The sequence below is a fragment of the Oryzias latipes genome, chromosome 5 (assembly GCF_002234675.1).
Source record: "Oryzias latipes chromosome 5, ASM223467v1".
NCBI classification, from domain to species: Eukaryota; Metazoa; Chordata; class Actinopteri; order Beloniformes; family Adrianichthyidae; genus Oryzias; species Oryzias latipes.
This window is the reverse complement of record NC_019863.2, coordinates 30,435,914-30,453,467: the sequence shown is the minus strand read 5'-3', so window position 1 is coordinate 30,453,467 and position 17,554 is coordinate 30,435,914. Positions and strand designations below refer to the sequence as shown.

At 44.2% G+C, this 17,554-nt stretch overlaps 1 protein-coding gene across 4 annotated transcripts in view; it reads right to left on the bottom strand.

Moving 5' to 3' along the window:
* The window catches only part of LOC101175150 (plexin-A1), a 187,179-nt gene that overhangs the window by 31,018 nt on the left and 138,607 nt on the right, over positions 1–17,554 (bottom strand). For all 4 annotated transcript variants that reach the window (XM_011475605.3, XM_011475607.3, XM_011475606.3 and 1 more), the window contains exons 11-13: positions 12,386–12,482; positions 10,320–10,510; positions 2,210–2,361 (exon numbers count right to left, since the gene is read on the bottom strand). In XM_011475605.3, the coding sequence (XP_011473907.1) occupies positions 2,210–2,361; positions 10,320–10,510; positions 12,386–12,482 (440 nt within the window). The remainder of the gene's footprint in view (positions 1–2,209; positions 2,362–10,319; positions 10,511–12,385; positions 12,483–17,554) is intronic.

Sequence of the window (17,554 nt, the reverse complement as noted above, 5' to 3'; positions counted from 1 at the left end):
GCTCCAAGAAGCCGAAATCCCCACTGACTCCTATAGAGACATCGACAGCTGGTCCTCAGTCATTCTATTTGACAGAATAACCATTCTTGATGTGGCACCTTTGGCATGTACTTGATAAGTTTGCTGTGGTTCAAATTATAAACTGACCAATAAGATGCCTCAGTAGAAATAGGTGGAGCCGGCTGGCCCCCCACGTTCAATATTCCAAATGTTTGACAGATTCCATGTAGCCCGCTTTCAAGTGGTAGAAGTGTGGACTTCCAACAAGCTCACTCTCCATTGGCCAGAGTGGCTGCCATAGAAATATTGACTCAGATTGACTTGCATTGTGATAAAATAGCAACTGAAAACTGACTTAATTTGGTTGGAGCTGGGGTAAAACCATTTTGTATGGGTGATGTTCCACTCACTCGGTCCAGTTCTCATATTCAATCACTGTGCAGAACCGGGCCGGCATCGGGCCTCGAGTTCTGGCTGGACAATTGAAAATCCACTGGAGCAATTATTGAGTGAAGGTAGGAGTGGGGGTGCAGCCCACAGGGAGGACGCACACACATCTTTACTTCATGTTTCACCCACTGGAGACACGCTTGACTGTTAATTAGCCAGAGAAAACGAATGAGACGGAGAAAAAGGGCGAGGGTGCAGAGGACAGAGGGAGGAAGAACAGAAAGAGGACAGAAAGTGAGAAAAGTGGGAGCGGCTGATTAATTGAACGTGCTCATTTCCCTCCACATCTCCTCCCTGAGATAAGTTATTAACTCTTCCTGCTTCCATCCTCCCTGCAGGTGGCCATGGCAACCGCAGCGCTGCACCACGGAGGTGCTCCACGCCGGAGCGCTGCGCGTTTCTATTGTTTTTAACTCCACCTTTTTATATTTTTCCAGGTGTCCCGCTGTGACGAGGGCTGCGAGTACAATGCTGGACGGCCTTAAGTCAGAAAGGCGGCTCCACTGGCAGCATTACCGTACGCATGACAGGTGGCTACGGCGAGCTGCCACCATGCCGTTGTAAAGACCCAAAGTACATTTGCAAACTTGACAGCATTATAAATTGTGCTGCAACTCATTCAAGTAATTGAGGTGGAATGTAAGGCAGTAAAAATTAAACAAATATCAAACTGTGCCACAGGAAATCCTGACAGAGTAATACATATTCTGCTTTCTTAGATACGGGCGATCATTTACTTTTCCTAAAGCGAAATGCTGTAAAAGTCTAATAACTGAGGTGAATGACGTGAAAAAATTCAGCCTAGGTCCACTGTAGAGGAAGAGATATGACGGAAAGGGGCGGCGTAGTCCTTCCCCCCTCATTCAGCTGACCTTTGACCCGTGCCATCGGTCATGTCTGCTTTGTTGCTGCAGCTCTCTGGGTCACGGGAATGATGAGTGCAACCAGTCAACTAATGGCGGCGTATGGCCAACATCACTTTTAATTAATATGTCAACCTAACCGCCTGCCACGCCCTCCTCCTGCAGAAACCATGGCAACAAGGAAGCAGGAGGGGTCAAATGCCACTAAATTGATGCTTTATAACCCAAAGGCACCTTTAGTTATCTAGTTATCTGTTATTTTGCAATATGAAAAAACAAAACAAAATATGTCCATTAACCACATTTGACATCTATGTAGAAATCCATGACGAGTTTCCTCGGCGTCAACAACGTGACTAAAAACCTGAAGGTCAGGCGAGCTCGACGCCGGCAGTTTTCAAATGAGAGTTGACCGTCACCCACAGCATCCACTGTGATTTAGACTTCCCAGAAAGTCGTAAACACAACTTAATCAGGCGGAGCGTTCACATGACAACCACTAATCTGTGAAACTATTTTTAGAGGAAGCCTCAAAGGAGATTAAATCGAATTAAAAGTGGGCATCGGAACAGGACAAACCGACTCCATCGAGTGTGTGAGACTCCTCAGCACAAGCTGACCCTTTCTTCTGATCCGGGTGAGATGCTGTTGGCTTTACGTGGAATGCACATGTTCAAAGGGAGGCAGCTCCTCAAACAGCCTCAAGCTGTTTGAGGAGCTGCCTCTGTTTGAGGGGGGGAAACAGCGTTTAACCTTTGCAGGCTTTATGAAACAGAGGTCCAGCGGAGAGCGTGGTGCTCAACACTCAGAGTCACATCAATATTGGAAAAAGACAGCAGGATGGAAGAGACTTTCAATGCAATGAGGCCTCCGAGGTGATGGGAAAACCTTCGTACCTCTCAGCGCTGATGTACTCCTCCTCCTGAGGAATGCAGATCACTTTCCCGATGCGGACTCCGTTCTGGATGTCTTTGAATTGCAGGCCCAGATTCTCCCCGAGGATGGTCAGCATGGTGCCCCCCTGCCTGGGTCCCAAGTCTGGAGTCAGCTGGAATAAAAAAATGGAAAAAATGTTATGGTTTTTGTGTTGTTGTTATTTTCTGCATCCTGCAGATCACCGTGACGACCTGAGTCCCTGTGAAATGCAGGAACTTTTCCCATCAAGCAACATAAAAATGACCTCAAACCCATTAGCTCCGCCTTCACTCAGTCAAAGACTCACAATCTGCCAACGCACACACTTAACCTGGACCCACCCTTTGTGCCCCCCCGCCTCGTCTTCTCATTTAACCTTGTAGACATTTATCTGAACAATTACAGCACAAAAGGTGCACAGAGGTGCTAATGGCTACCCAAGGCTAGCATTGCAGCTAATCATCTTCTGCCGTCCCATATGCAGACAATGATAATCAGTCACCACAACCATAATTAGGGCTGAGCTAATTGGATTAGAACATGCTGGAGTATTGGGGGTCATTTGTTGCAGCACAGTGGGGGGGGAGGGTTAGAAAAGGGGGTGTTTGTAAGACATAGGAAGGATAAAATGAACAAAGGAGAATTCTATTTTTACTCCTGATTTTAGATGTTTGCCGTTGAAGAATGAAACAACCAGATGGGAGGAAGGGACATTTTTATGCAGCTAGAAACCAACTCCTAGCTGGATTTTGTTTTGTTGCCCTGTCTAGTAGCTGAGCGCTGAAACAAAGCAGTGTTAGTTTTTGTTTTCTTTTACAATTTAAGAGAGAATAAAGAAAGTATTGTAAAAGAATGAATACAAAAAGATTTTCATAAATAAGTTAACAAAATACATCACAAGAAAGATCCTAGAAACATAAAAACACGATATCTGAAATGCAACATAACTAAAGATGAAATAAACATAAAAAAGAAAAAGCTCCACAACACAAAAACCCACTACTACTTCAATGCAGTTGGTTAGCCAGTACTTGGAACGATCAATCCTCTCAGGTTTTAAAGCATTTTGGGGTACAAACCAAAAAACCCTGGCCTGACGACCTTAAGCCTTACTCTCAACTACCCTCACAGGGGGAGATGCACTGGGACGTGCTGGGGGCCAGAAAGAAATGTGAAAGATCGTAGGCCGATCAGTAAACGCGTACAGGAAAGAATGTTCATGCATATTATTTTCTACGGACGTGCTGCGGGCGACAGGTACACACCCTGTTGGTGAAGCATTCGTGCACGGTCAGTGAGGAGCCAGTACTAGCACCTTACTAACAACTAAGTGTGGCATCGCATGACATCATCACCCGTAGGTCATAAGTACATGTTAATTCCAATATCAGTAAAAAAAATACCACACACGACAATGGTAGGTTCCACCATCATGACGTCCCTTAAGGCCGCCGTTCGAGCCTCACGACACACCTGCGCTCCCCTTAAGATACGGCAGCTTCTCTGTATGAACCCAGACAACCCAAAACCTGCAGCACCTGTACAGGTACATCCAGCTAAGGCTTGAAGTCCGGTGGGACCATGTAGAACAGGGGTGGGCAATTCCAGGCCTCGAGGGCCTGTGTGTCTGCATGATTTCCAGACATCCTTGCCATACTCATGGCTGATTACCTGGTTCAGGTGTGTCCAGCCAATCAGAACATGCCAGAGCATGGTATGCTGGAAAACATGCAGGAATGCGGCCCTCAGTGCCCACCTCTGATGTAGAACGTGTAAAGCTCTAAAAATGTAAACTAAAATGTCACTGGAATCTTTAACATCGATCATCTGCTGAGATTTTCCATGGTTCCCAATTTTACATCAGGAACAAAAATAATCATACTTTCTTTTAGCCACTTAATGCCAGAATTTATATTCAATTATATTATTTTAACCACTATAGATTGAGATAATCTATAGTTCTTTTAAGTCTGCAGCTGGGAATAAACAAAAACAACAACAGCAACACAGACAAATGCCAGCAGTCACCCTGGTTCGCTTTCAGCATCTTTTCAGCTGCTGCTCATTAAACAAGGACTTATCCATAGAGAACATTTTAAAGACGCTCATCTTTATGAAAGAACGTTTGTCTTCAATCGTGCGTTTAGAGATGTATTCCTTTTATATTTACTTAACAACATTTCATGCTTGTTCCTATAACGTGACTGTCATACATGCTCAAAGAAAAGCATCCCTTTGTGTGTCTGGATCTCATCTAAAACAGGGGGAACCCTGTTCCAGTCTGCTAAATAAAGCTTTTACAGTCATGTGAAAACTTTTAGGGATTTTTTTTAAAGCAGGTTTAAAGAAATTTCAGTAAGTTTTTTTCCTTCAAAATTAAGAGTTTTGTTGTAGATGACTAAACTTTTTATCAGCTTCCTTCTACTCTATCATTACAAGACCAGGTTTACTCAGTTTTGCAGTTTTTTGTTGTTTTTTTAAAGCAGATGTTGCAATAAGATTAGAAGAACATTGACTTTTTCAGTCTTTTAATCAAAGCTAAATCTTAACTCTTAAACTGAGTGCAGAACATTTCATGTCGTTACAGTCTAACTCTGATTATCTTCCGATCTATTTTCAACGCATTCATTCCCAGTGGTTTTTTAAATCATTATAATAATATTGTTTTCAGCCAAAATCAAAATACCTGCGTCGTTTTTTAGGACATAGTTTCTGCAAAGCGGCAGGAGTTTATCAGAAATTCCCCCCTGAGCTGAAGGCGAGGATCCAGTCGTCTACATGGGGACGCATCAGAATGGAGCGGAGCAGGGAGCTTGTGGCCCACTGAATGTAGTTTTAGGTGACAACTACAATCTTTTTCATTCAGCATTTTTTTTAATCTGCTCCTGATTTTCAACAATTTGTACAAAGAAATACTCAGAAATGCAATTTAAATCTTGGTTTTCGTAAAATATGTCCTTCATGAGAAAAATGGTACAAGAACATTTTTCATCTGCGGGTTTTTTAATGTCTTCAATTAAAATCTTTCTTGAAGTTCCTTCAAAGCTCAACTGAGCCATCTGACAATAGCACCAATGTGAAAACAGAGCAGGGAGTTGAACTATGAGCTGCAGAGTCTGTAAATCCTGGTGTTTCTGCTCAGATTAACGAGGATTACTCCTCTCAGGTTATGTTCCTCGTTCCTCAGTCCACCTTCATTACAGGAAAGGTGGCAGATTAGCAAAAGCCTCAGGTGTTTCAAGTCTCCAATAACAGGAAGGAGGCGTGTGAAGCATTCAGAGTCACCAAGGCCATGGCTGAAATGCCACAGTGATATAATAACACCCCCCCCCCCCCCCCCCCCATCCTTCAGTAACTGATGAGCATCCTTTGTTTTCTGTTTTCCCTCCTCCACAGACTCTTTTTGAGTCTCTCTTTCTGTCCCCCCACCCCCCTGAGTGTATGCACTGTAGCTGAAAAGAACAGAAGAACAAGCACCAGTCAAAATCTTCAGATATGGTAATCAAGGCCTCGTTCTCCGTAAGCAGCGGCTTATCGAACAGGGGCACACACGAGTTGTTACATCAACAACAACAACACAGAGAAAAAGGCCTTTTTGATGAAAGCCTCAACAGCCGCTCTATTCTTCGCTGGCCGTCATAACGCTCCAAACGCGCTCAACTGGCCTTTTTCCCTCTTTGTGGCCGCCTTGTCTTGCTTTGTTAAGGGCTTTGTGTCAGGCCTTTTGTGTCTGGCTAAGCAGCGATGCACAGATAGCATCTGCTAGTTATTGGAGGACGGGTTGGGGGGGGGGGGCAGGAGATATGAAAGTGGGGCTCTGAAGTGTTACCACTATATATGAAAGGCTATCAATAATAGCAAAGTTACAAACTGCTGTAGGAGAAACGAAGCTCCAGCTGCAAAATAATTGTTATTTGAGTAAAGTTTCAGAAAAATACGAGCGTTTTCTTCCCGACACGAGAAAAACAAATCCGTGTCAGGAGTCCAAATCTGTTCGGGGCCACTTATTCCTGCGGCTCATCTCAGAGAGCATTGTTCAATGGTAAGATCATAAAAAACTGTAAGCGGCTGACATTTCATCGCAAGCTTTCCGCTGTGAGAAAGAATTGCAAGTGTTTACACCACCGCTGGCTCATTCTTTGTCTCCCAGACTCCCAACAATGAGGCTTTTTGTTCAGCGCAAGAACACAATCAGCAAATCAAAGAGGTCTGGTCGATAAAAGGCTTTAAACAGAGAGGCATCTTTGTCAGTGTTGACAGAACGAGGGAGTCAGAAGGAGAGCCGAACACAAGCGCAGGAGCATTCGAGGGCAGGGAAGAGGAATGGGTTAATCAAAGAAAGAAAAGGAATAAAGATTCACAGAACATTATGGCAGAACTGGAATAAATACGTTTATATGACAGAATGAAGCAAATTGTTGGGCGTTTTAAAGAAAAAATGTTTTATTTTGTTTCCCAAATGTGTAATTTATTTCCTATTCCAATCTCCTCACTACAATAGATGATAAATAAATGAAAAAGTGTGTTGCATTCAAGAGTAGAAAGTGGCCTCCATTCCCACCCCCACACTGGCATAACCGTCACTCTCTTAATTGGTTTCTGAGGGCTGGCTGAAAAGCTTTCCCTGCCCCATAGGAGAGTTCAGGCGGGAGATGATGGATGACGAGGGTCCAGCAGCATCCGTGTGCGGTACAGTGACACGGAGGCCATGGTGTCTGGGTGAGAACTGGAGACGGCTGCAGGTTTTTGTTTTGTCTGGGTCCGTGGAGGATCGTGAAGAGGAGCGGCTGCATCGTTAGGGAAGTCCAGGTGTGTCTTTCAGTTCCTCTGAGGCTCGTACGGCCACCTTAAGGGATGTCGTTCAAATGGAACGTACCATTTTCCTGTGTGTGGTAAGTCTATCACGAAGTATTTGTAGGGATATTGGATCTTACATGCACTAATTGACATTCGGGTGATGCAGTCGACCTTACTCTTACTCTTGTCGTTAGTAAGGTGCGAGTACTGGCTTCTTACTGACCGCAGCACGCACGGGGAGTGCATGTGATGCACGGGGTGTGCGCATGATACACAAGTGCCTGTAAGACACACGTATGTCGTCCGCTCAAACTACACTGTCTTATTCATCATTTCTAACAGTCATGCTGAACCAAAGGTGGGGCACACGTATCATGTGTACAGCCCTCCGTTGGATGGTGGAGTCTCCATACAGATGTAAACAGATGGATGATGCGAAGTGGGGGTGGGCTTACTCTGCGCCAATGATCCCACCCACAACTTAGAGCTGGCATGGGGCATTATTTCTGCAGACACCACTGGGAACACTTTGAAAATGGATCAGAAGATGATCGAATTGAGTCTTGAAGGCTTGTTGCCTCCTGCGTACCAATTTTTCAACCATATGCACCTGTAAAGAGCAGCTGTGACTAAGGCATAACCCAAAGTATGTTTTTCTGTCTGCACGCATCCCAAAAAGAGCTTATCAGGGTGTGTTTAGCTCATGTGTGCGCTCACGCACACAGAAGGATCGAGCAGCAAAGCACAACAGTAAAAGAAAGCACTTCAGCCGCCTAAGAGCCTCATTCTAGAACAGTTGTGCAAGTAGAACATTAACTGCTGTGTTTGGAGAGCAGCACTCAGGAGCCAGAGCAGTTAGTGCAACTACACCCAACTGTACACAGCAGAGCGCCATCAGAGCGCCTACAGCACACCCGGAAACCACGGAAAAGTGGCTCAACACAGGCCGCACTCATGGCTGCGGTCAGCTGTGTGAAGGTTGAACAGTATTTAAAGTGCTGTGTGTGTGTGAGATCCTTCTGGGATGTGCATATTCTCCCCATCTGATCAAAGTAGGGGGCTGATCCATAAGCTGAAGGCCACACAGGCGCACGAATAAACGGAGCGGCAGGAATAAATCCAACAAAAATCACCGGGGGAAAAAAAGGGTTATAGGGGTTTGACAAACCAAGAATTAGGAAGGGAAATGAGATTCATTTTGTGCAGTGGATGTGAAGCTCTTTTGGACAAAGAATCAAATGGCAGACGAAAAGGAAGAGATGGTCTTTGTCATCTGCAGATGTTCTTTTGGCATTAAATGTCACACTGTAAATGTCAAAGGTGGAGGGAAAAGGTGCGGCAGAGCTTGGTGATAACATACTTCCACTTCTCTGGTTTCCTTTGTCTCCTCTCCGGCATTCTTAAACCGCCACACCTTTCCTCTCCTGCTGGCTTTGAAGCTCTCCTCCTCTGTTCCGTCTGCCACCAACATCTTACCCCAAAGGCAGGATTAACCCCCCCCGTGCCTCCACCAAAACTCTTTCCCAAATGCAACCAAATTGACTGCATGCTCGTTTCAAAAACCGATCGCAGCAGCGAGAAGGAAGGAGCATCAGCCTACAGATTCATTTATGTGCCACGTTCTCCAGCATCTCCGTGAAGGATTCAAACCCCCAAACAAGGAGGGCTCCAGATGTACAGAGAATCCATCAAACATTTGGGTTTAAAGAAAAATGGGACAGCTGGAGCTGAGGATGATGGTGACGATGAAGGGCCTGGAAGACGTGTGCTTTGGTCCCACACTGCTGTCCATCCATGTCAGTCCCAGCGGTAAGCTGCGGTACAGACACTTGGGTCAAAGTCAGAGGAAGACCACCGCCGTGGTTTCTGGAGGCAACAGATGGTTCCACCGTGGTGTTTAGAAACCTTCGCTCACCCAGCCGGTCATCTGCCGCACGAGCGCACAGCAGGCGGCCGCGGTGGAGCAGAACAAGCTCCATTTTCTGCTCCTTTTTCCTTCACACGCCAGACGAGCACCACTTCGCCTCTTCAGGTGTGTGGATCAGTGTGTGCCGGCGTCTTGGGTTATCTCGTCTCTGTCTTGGTGTGAGTGAACGGCCTCCTCTGCTCGGTCCATCTGTGTCTGGTTTGACTCGTTGGCGTGGTGAGAACTTGTACTCAAATGCCCCTGACCAAAAAAACAACCACAACTTCTGCCCTCATGGCAGTGCTCATGCAGCAAAAGGGCAAACCACTTTGGAGGAGCCGTCATATTTAAACCACAAAAAAATGCAAACGATGATGAGTTGCTGCTTCTACCAACTCGGTGACCTAGTGGAAGAGTGTCCAGCCTGAGACTGGTAGGTTGTGGGTTCAAATCCCCAGTTGAGTAAGGCCAGAGACTTAAAACTGAACCCTGGTTGACATTGGCACTAAGGGGTTGAATTGGGGGGTTGGACCACCAAATGGTTCCTCAGTGCACTTGTGTCTGCAGCTCATCGCTCCCCCAGGGGACGGTCAAATGCGGGGAACAAATTTCACACACCTAGCTGCCACACTTGTCTACCAAAAACCAAACTGTATGTTACACTGTTGAACCGAATCGCGGGTTCAGTGAATTCTTGCATCTCTTCTGCATTCCAGTATACTTATGTTGAAAGGGTGAAACCCGTGTTGAGCTAAATTTGAGAAGGATTTATTGTTTCATTACATTACACCAGGCTTGATATAAGTTTTCTTCATTGTTGCTTTTCAGCTAAGTTTTTTGCAAAATCTGATTTTTTTGTGTTTTGCTGTTGTTTTGTAATCCACAAATCTTACATCAAACCAAAAGAAAAAGAAAAAAATGTGACCCAAAACTCAAGGTTTCAACTGAACCATAGGGAAAGTTTATTGTTGCATTGCTAGAGACAACTGATGGGACTTTAACCTTCTAAAACCAAATGCAGATAAGAAGGGAGGCTGTAGAGGAAGTGCTCTGTGCTTTGGGATGAGGGAGGGGTCAACAGCAGCACCTGCTGCTTGGTAAGAAGAGCAGGAATTCTTAAGGTCTGAGTCCCACTTGGCATCAGTTTTCTTTCTTTCGTTTTTTTGTTTTGCTGGGCAAAACAACTGTGATAAAGTGCCCGGAGATACACAACACAAAAATGAATGCGGGTTTCAGAAACAATCTAGACGTTGCTCATTCTGTAAAGTGCTATGCTGCTAGTTCTTATTGTTTTTTAACTAGGTAAAATATTATCAAAGGCTGGTTTAACGAAAACTTTTGACACAGTTTTTTAATAGGAAATGTTCTGCTTAAAAAAAAAGGCTTACCTTTGTGATTTTGGGGTGTATACAACGAGTGTTTCCAGTGGTAGCATGCATCCAGGTAGTTTCTGGGGGGGTACACTCCTGTCTCAGTGAGCACTTCTTCTCTGCTGCGCACCAACCACACTCAAACCTGGGGTTGGCCTTCAAGCACATCCCACAGCTTTTTCTTAATGCGTCGCACTTGTACAGGTGAGCTGTGGAGAAGAAGAGCAGAATTGAAAGAATGAGGGCCTTTGTGGTTTGCTGTGATCACAGGACAGACCTTTGTTTTAGCTAAGAGCATCGTGAACACTTTTTTTTTTAATCAAAGTTGATTTAAATTTGCCATATTCACCTAAAATCTCTGCAGGGCTTCCAAATTGCAGCTGAGTCTCTGTTTCTCAAAGGCCCCAGGAATAGTTCAGCTAAGCTTTTCTCTTCTCTGCTACTTCATCCACAAATCCCATTGGTCATGGAGCGGCTCCAAAGAAACTCTCTACCAATTACTGGCAGCTAAACGATTTTCCTCTAATTACATGAACTTATCAGTATTTACGTCGAGTGAACATTGCTCACATTCCATCAGATGATTATGATCATTGAGAAACTGCGAGGGTTGGTGGGCGACTTTGTAAGTCACCCCTGGATGCACTTCAGGATCTTCACATTTGAGATAACACGCCGCGCTCAGACACTGACGCGGTGATGCTGATATTGCGAGTCTGCATTGGGCTGTGCGGCGCATATGTTACCAACACATCCATATGACATCAGTCACAGCCGGCAGCTCGAAAAATATATGAAACATGAGACGGCAGCAGCTTGCAGCAAACATTTAGCCTAAATGAAGTGATCAATACACAAAGTGACTTCCATTACTGACAAATTGCTATAATCACTTCTTAACAATCCACCTTTCATTTTCTAATGTGGAAGGACTAAACGCCAACCCCAGATCCTCACTCAAACCAGCAGCACACAACATAAACCCCCAGTGCTCGCTGGTTTGGTGACCTCACTGCAGGGGTGTATGTTACAGCCCCCCACCCCACTGTGAAGGACCAGCCTCAATAAACTCCAAAGACTGTTGTAGCAGAGACGACATCCAACACACACGGCCTCATCGTCTCTGACACACAGTAGAGCGATAAGTCGGAACGCACATCTAAATCACGACACAGGGGTCAGCGCTAGCGCAGGTTAAACAGGCTCCAAACGGGAAATTTCCCAGAAGTCTCTGGGAAAAAACTAGTGTGCATTGATTAGCGAATATAGAGGACAATGCATTGTGTTTGAAAACAGAGGGGAAAAAAGGTATTTTAATGTTTTTTTTTATATAAATCATACAATCTTTTATCATCAGAACACTGGATTCATAAATAGTTTTCATAAAATGCTAATTGGTGTTATATTTAACGTTAAAAAAACAAAGACGTTGAAGTCCAGAGCACTGGAAAGTCCCGTCCCCTGTAGACTTTTAGGGGTTAGAAGTAGTGAGGGAATTGGAGCATAGCCTCAGTGTTTTTATAGTTAAGGACTGTTAAAGTCAAATCATGTACAATATTTACATTTACCCAGCTGTTTTAGTGTTTTGGGCTTCAAGCGAACATCCCTGTACCCAAAATATTAACCCCGGAGAACCCACAGGGTGAAATTTGACCCTTTTTAAAAACAAAGAAAAATTTAAATGCATGAATTTGAATTTGTGATTTAAATAAACAAAATTGAAAAAAGAAAATTGTTGTTGGGTTCTCCAGGGTTAAACCAAATGTTGTAGTTACCAGTAACAAAGGAAAGTGACAGTTACATAAAATGTGCAATTGGCACAAGAAATATTACCTTTATGAGTGCATAATTTGCATTTTTTTAAAGAAGCGGCATGTTTTTGATGGGATTGAAAATATGAAATATTTCTAAAAGATAGACTAACTGGAGTCAAACTGTGAAAAATATATGACAAATCAGATGAAATCTTTTCCTCTGGGGTGACGTGTTTTATTTCCTTTATTAGAGCTCTTCTTTAGGTTTTGAGGAAAATATTAGAGCTTAAGCTGCTGCACTGTAAACTTTAATAATGAATAATAACTCACCTTTAATGTTGAGTGGGTTGTCGATGACAAATTTTCCATTCCACATCACAGACAGATCCACCGGCAGGTCGCTGATGTCATCGCCCTCGTAATTGTACTAGAATAGAAGAGAACATCTCAGTTTACACTCAAAGTTTCTCAAACAGTTTAATTAAAATCTGTATGAGGAATTATGAAAAACAGGAAAAAACCCTCAGAAAGCTGAGCAGAGTTGGTTGTAATATCTGACGCCGAGCTTCTCAAACAGCCAGAGGATCATAAAAATGAATGATGAGAGACAGACTATATTGTGATTTTTACACACGGAGCATCCGCTGCTGCCTGGCAGAGCACAGACTTGATTAAAAGATTGGGAACCTCATCCCCGCACGACTCATTCCATTCCGATGATGAATGAAAAGCATAATATATCTTCAACAATAATATACTCATCTAATTTTATTTTTTGCATCCTGAACTCATAAGGGTTGAAATGTAATTGACTCGTCGTCGACATAATCCGTTTTATGGATTCGCTGTAAATGAGACAACAAGCTCCAAAAGCGGTGATGTGAAGGCGTTTACCCAAAAGGCGACAGAAAGGGCTCCTGGGAGACACCTCACAACGAATTCATTATCAGAGTCGCTTATCCTCGCAGAGCCAAGCCCGGCTCTGAAGTTTGCACCCCCTCCTGCAGCGGCCATGCGTGAAAATGCTCATTCTTTGCATTATTACCCACTTGTTTGCTTTGTATGCTAGTTTGGGCCATGCTGCCAACGTGAGGGCCGGTGGCTAAAATGGCTGGGGCGTGAACTAATAGCCCTGTCAGTCAAAGGGGGCTCCGTCACTCCCCCCCCCCCCCCACCCCCCACCCCCACCCCCGATGTGGTCAGTATCTTCTGTGGCCTTGGGGTGAGAGACAGCAGCACTCTTCCCTTGTAGTAGAGTGATGATAAAATCCAATGCGACAGCCCGGACCCGAGGCTATGGGACCCTCACAGATTCCATCCAGAAACAACTTCACCACGATGTGATATTACCTACTTCACTGCAACACTCGGGGATTTATCTAGACATCTGTAATAATAGGTTTTTTTGTAGTATTTCAGGGGGGAAAGACCTGAGACGTGTGCACAGACAAGATAAGGAAATGAGAGGACACAGCATGTGCGAGTGGCTGATGAATTCTTTCTTTGCTTCTCTGATGGGATGATTTGCATTTAGTAGACCCTGAAGGTTAAAGGAAACTTAAAAAAACAGAGACGTCTCGGTGCATCCGGGAAGTCCCACCTTCTAGTTCTTCCTAAACCGGGCTCATTTTAGCGCCCTAACTTATTCAACAGCCCAACCAAAGAGGACCCCCACAAGCGGTGCACTCAAATAGATATCTGTTACGTAATGCTGATGTGTGCATAGCTCGACTTTAACCTTTACTAAAACATAGAGCGCTGAGATGATTGAATTACCCCCCACCCCCCGGATTGCAAAGCGGAAGGTGAGCTAAACGGCAGAAAATCTTCTGGAGGGATTGGAAGCACAGAGATGAAGTGAAATCAAAGAGGAGGTGGTGGGAGGAGGACCGACACAGCCAGCAGCAGGGAGGGGTGGAGGGCAGGTTATCCAGCAGCGGGGGTGAAGGAGATATCGTGAGGCCAAGACGGATGGAGAGAGGTGATTGTGTGTTATTCTGTGGACACCATTCATTTACACATGGAATAAGAGTCCAGGGCTGAGCTATGTGCTCCTGAGCTGGTGGGGGCTAAAGTGAAATTGGCATTTTCAATTTGTTCTCTGACATGTCTGCCTTGGTCTTTTCACACATCCCTCTGCCTCTCTGCCTATCCCCACCCCTCTCATTATTCCCTCTGCACACAGCTCTTCCTCTATCAATCTCAGCTCCTCTGCCTCAATCCTCCAAAGCAGCCAAACCAGGAAATATGAAGCAGACCGCCAGTGGCGGTTCTACACTAACTTACTCCCTGGGCGAGTAACCCCACCAGCGCCCCCCCCCCCCGCACACATACAAAATTTGACAACATCCTGTTGTGTTCCCTATCTTCTATTTAGCCAATTTACTCAAAAAATGCATGAATTTTCTAGACTCGTATTACAGGGGGGTCAAACTCAGTCACACAGAGGCCTAAGTTAAAAACACGCTTAAGGTTTTGGGCCGAAGAAGATAAACATTTACTGAACACACTAAAGCTAAACTTTTAAACTTTTTAAACTGAAATTTTTGAACATAAATATGAATAAAAACAGGAACATTAATCCAGAATAACTCAAGTTAAACCTTAAATAACTTGTAATATTTTGTTCTCCATATAAATATATTCTGTCAAAATTATACAAATATGAACATGCTGCAGGACAAAACAAAGAAAGCCTGGAAATATTAATAAGAAATTATATATCAAATAATTCCATTTTTGTTGCTCTTTCATCATTTTTTAGAGAATTTTTTTTTAGAGCTGGACTCCTGCTTCATTTTTAGCAATAATTTCTTAATGTGTGACGTCCTGTGTGTGTCTTTGTGAAACATATCAGAGGGATTAGATCTAAAAAATAAAACTTATTGTGATTAATATGTTTAGGTCTTATAAAACATTAAAGACTAAATCTTAGAACTCATCAGTGGGATTACTCCAAAAATATTTGGCATTTCCCTAAATTTGTGCAACACCAACAGCAGAAATCCTCCAAAAAAACTCAATCCTAAAAAAATGGTCTGCGCTCATCCCCCCTCCCCCTCCCCCTCCCTCTCCCTTTCCCTCTGACACACGCGGCTCCGTCTCTATGACGGGAGGCGCAGCTGCGGCTCAGAGTTGATTGGGAGTCCTTTTCTATCTGACAATCACCTGTTAGTGTGATTCACCCAGCCACCGGCGAGTTGCGCTCCCCTCTCGAGTTTTTTGACTTATGTTCCAAAGACTACCGCAAAGAGGTGTGGCCGCAAGCGTCTTGCAGCAGAGGGCGGTGGTCACGTGCGCATCGGGTCTGCTGTGTCGGAGCAAAGAATTGTGGGAAATAATCTCCATTGCCTGCTTTCTTCGAAATTGGCTTGAGCACGGATGTTTGTTCTGCCTAATTCCTTTTCATGTGCCTGTTTTACGTTGTTTCACTCTGAGGTATTCTTTTTTTTTTTTTGCACCATAAGTGTGAAGAGCAAATAGGAGGAAGACATTCTTAAGAGTCTGATGTGTCAAACTAACAGCATTAAGCGTCGGTTGCTGAAGCATTTTCAAATTAAAAGCTCTAAGCTTCCTCTTTGAATATAGTATGTAGCACATTATGTGTAACGCCTCAGGCACGGCAAATGCCGCCCCCTATGTATTGCCGCCCTGGGCGACCGCCCACATCGCCCATATCAAAAACCGCCACTGCAGACCGCCCCCCCCCCTCCCATTGCACATCCTCAGAGTTACTACAAATATGCCTCCTGCAACCGGGGCAGTTTCCACAAAAACCACGCCGGCAAATCCGTCAGAGGCTTCTCTGTATGGAAAAATAAAAATGATAAACAAAAACACATGCGGGACCATAAAGCACTCAACCAGCACATGAAGGCCAGCAGCCATCACTTCTTCTCTGAAGCTCCAGCATATGGACTACTTCAACATCTCCCAGCCGCCGTCCTTCCCTCGCCACCAACAGACCACCCAGTCTGCCTGGGAACAACAGGGATTCTCTTCACTGCGGCGAGAGCGTACTCAGTCTGAGTGCGACTGATCACGCAAGACAAGGGCGACCAAGAAACGCCAGAGAGGGAGATGAGAGAAAGAAGGAGTGGCAACAAAAGAAAGATAAAGATGGGACACCAGGGGATAAAACGCAGAGATGTCGCTGAGATAAAGCTGCTACTAAGGAGGCTCATAGAATCATAGACTCTGAATGAGTGCACGATGTCCACAGCGACAAAGAGAGCGCAGCTCTGCCTCCGGGCAACACAACTGTTGCTAAGCCTTCCTGCACAATCACCCCACACATTCCACATCGTATCCATCAAACAGTCATCAGTGACACAGAGTGGAATGTAGTGAAGGCAGATGGGAAACGACCAAAGTAAGCCTAAAACATCAGGATGGTTTATTAAAACACCACAAGCGCGAGTTTGACCGTCTGGTTTGTTGGTCCTTCAATATCTACTCATTTGACAGATATTCAAAGGGAGTGTCAAACATAAGTGTATCCATTAATAACCAAAAACCAACAAAATGGCCAATAAAAACTGACAGTTGGGTCATGTGACTGAGACCTGAGGATGTGAGGACTTCAACTACTGTAGAGGTTTCAGACAAAAGGCTTAGAAAGTAACTTCTTGGCTTAGCTTTTAAGCGGGTTTACACTTCATTATGTTGGTTTTTGAAAAACTGATTTTATGGACTGTCATGATTCTGATTATTTCTATGATTATTGTATTACATTGTTTATTTATGTATTTATTTATATATATGTAAAACAGTCTGAGGAGCCCTGCAGAAACAGTCCTCTCAAAAATAAAGTTGAATTTGAAGGATCTCTATAGATTACTGTTGGTGGACATGAATGATTTGAAGAAGCTTAAAGTAAACCTTTGGTGCAGTATGAATAAGGGAGATCTACCGAACGTCCAGGAATACTGGGTTGTTACGGGACTCTACTCATCATTAGCCATTTGGTTCTTTACTTTAGACCAATAGCTAATTAGTCCACCTTTCTCCTCAGCCAATCACAGTCATAGTTTCGCCTTTAAATCCATGTCTCCGCCCACTTCCACTCCTTCCTCTACTTGGACCGATCCTTTGTCATTGTCTGGCCTCCAAGCACCACTAGAGTCTAGACTCTGGGGTTTATTCATCTATGGTCCGATAGCAACACAGCATCAACACACAGCCGAACCACCGATGATTATGGACATTTACATTTTCTAGAAAACAGATAAATCTTTCCTCGAATTCCGAAGATCACTCCATATTGAAATGTTCAGCTCAATACCAAAAACTCAAACTCATTTAATGTTGCCAAACTGTTGGCCGACTTTGTTTTTCACGATAAAACAACGGTTTAAAAACGTAGATCCAGGCAGCAGATGTTTCCAGGGAGATTATTGCTTTTCTTTGGAGATTGGAGAGTGTATCTAACGTGAGCAGACTCATTTCTGAGTGGTTTGTAGATGATTCACTATTGGAACTTCTGCTGCGCTGTTGAAA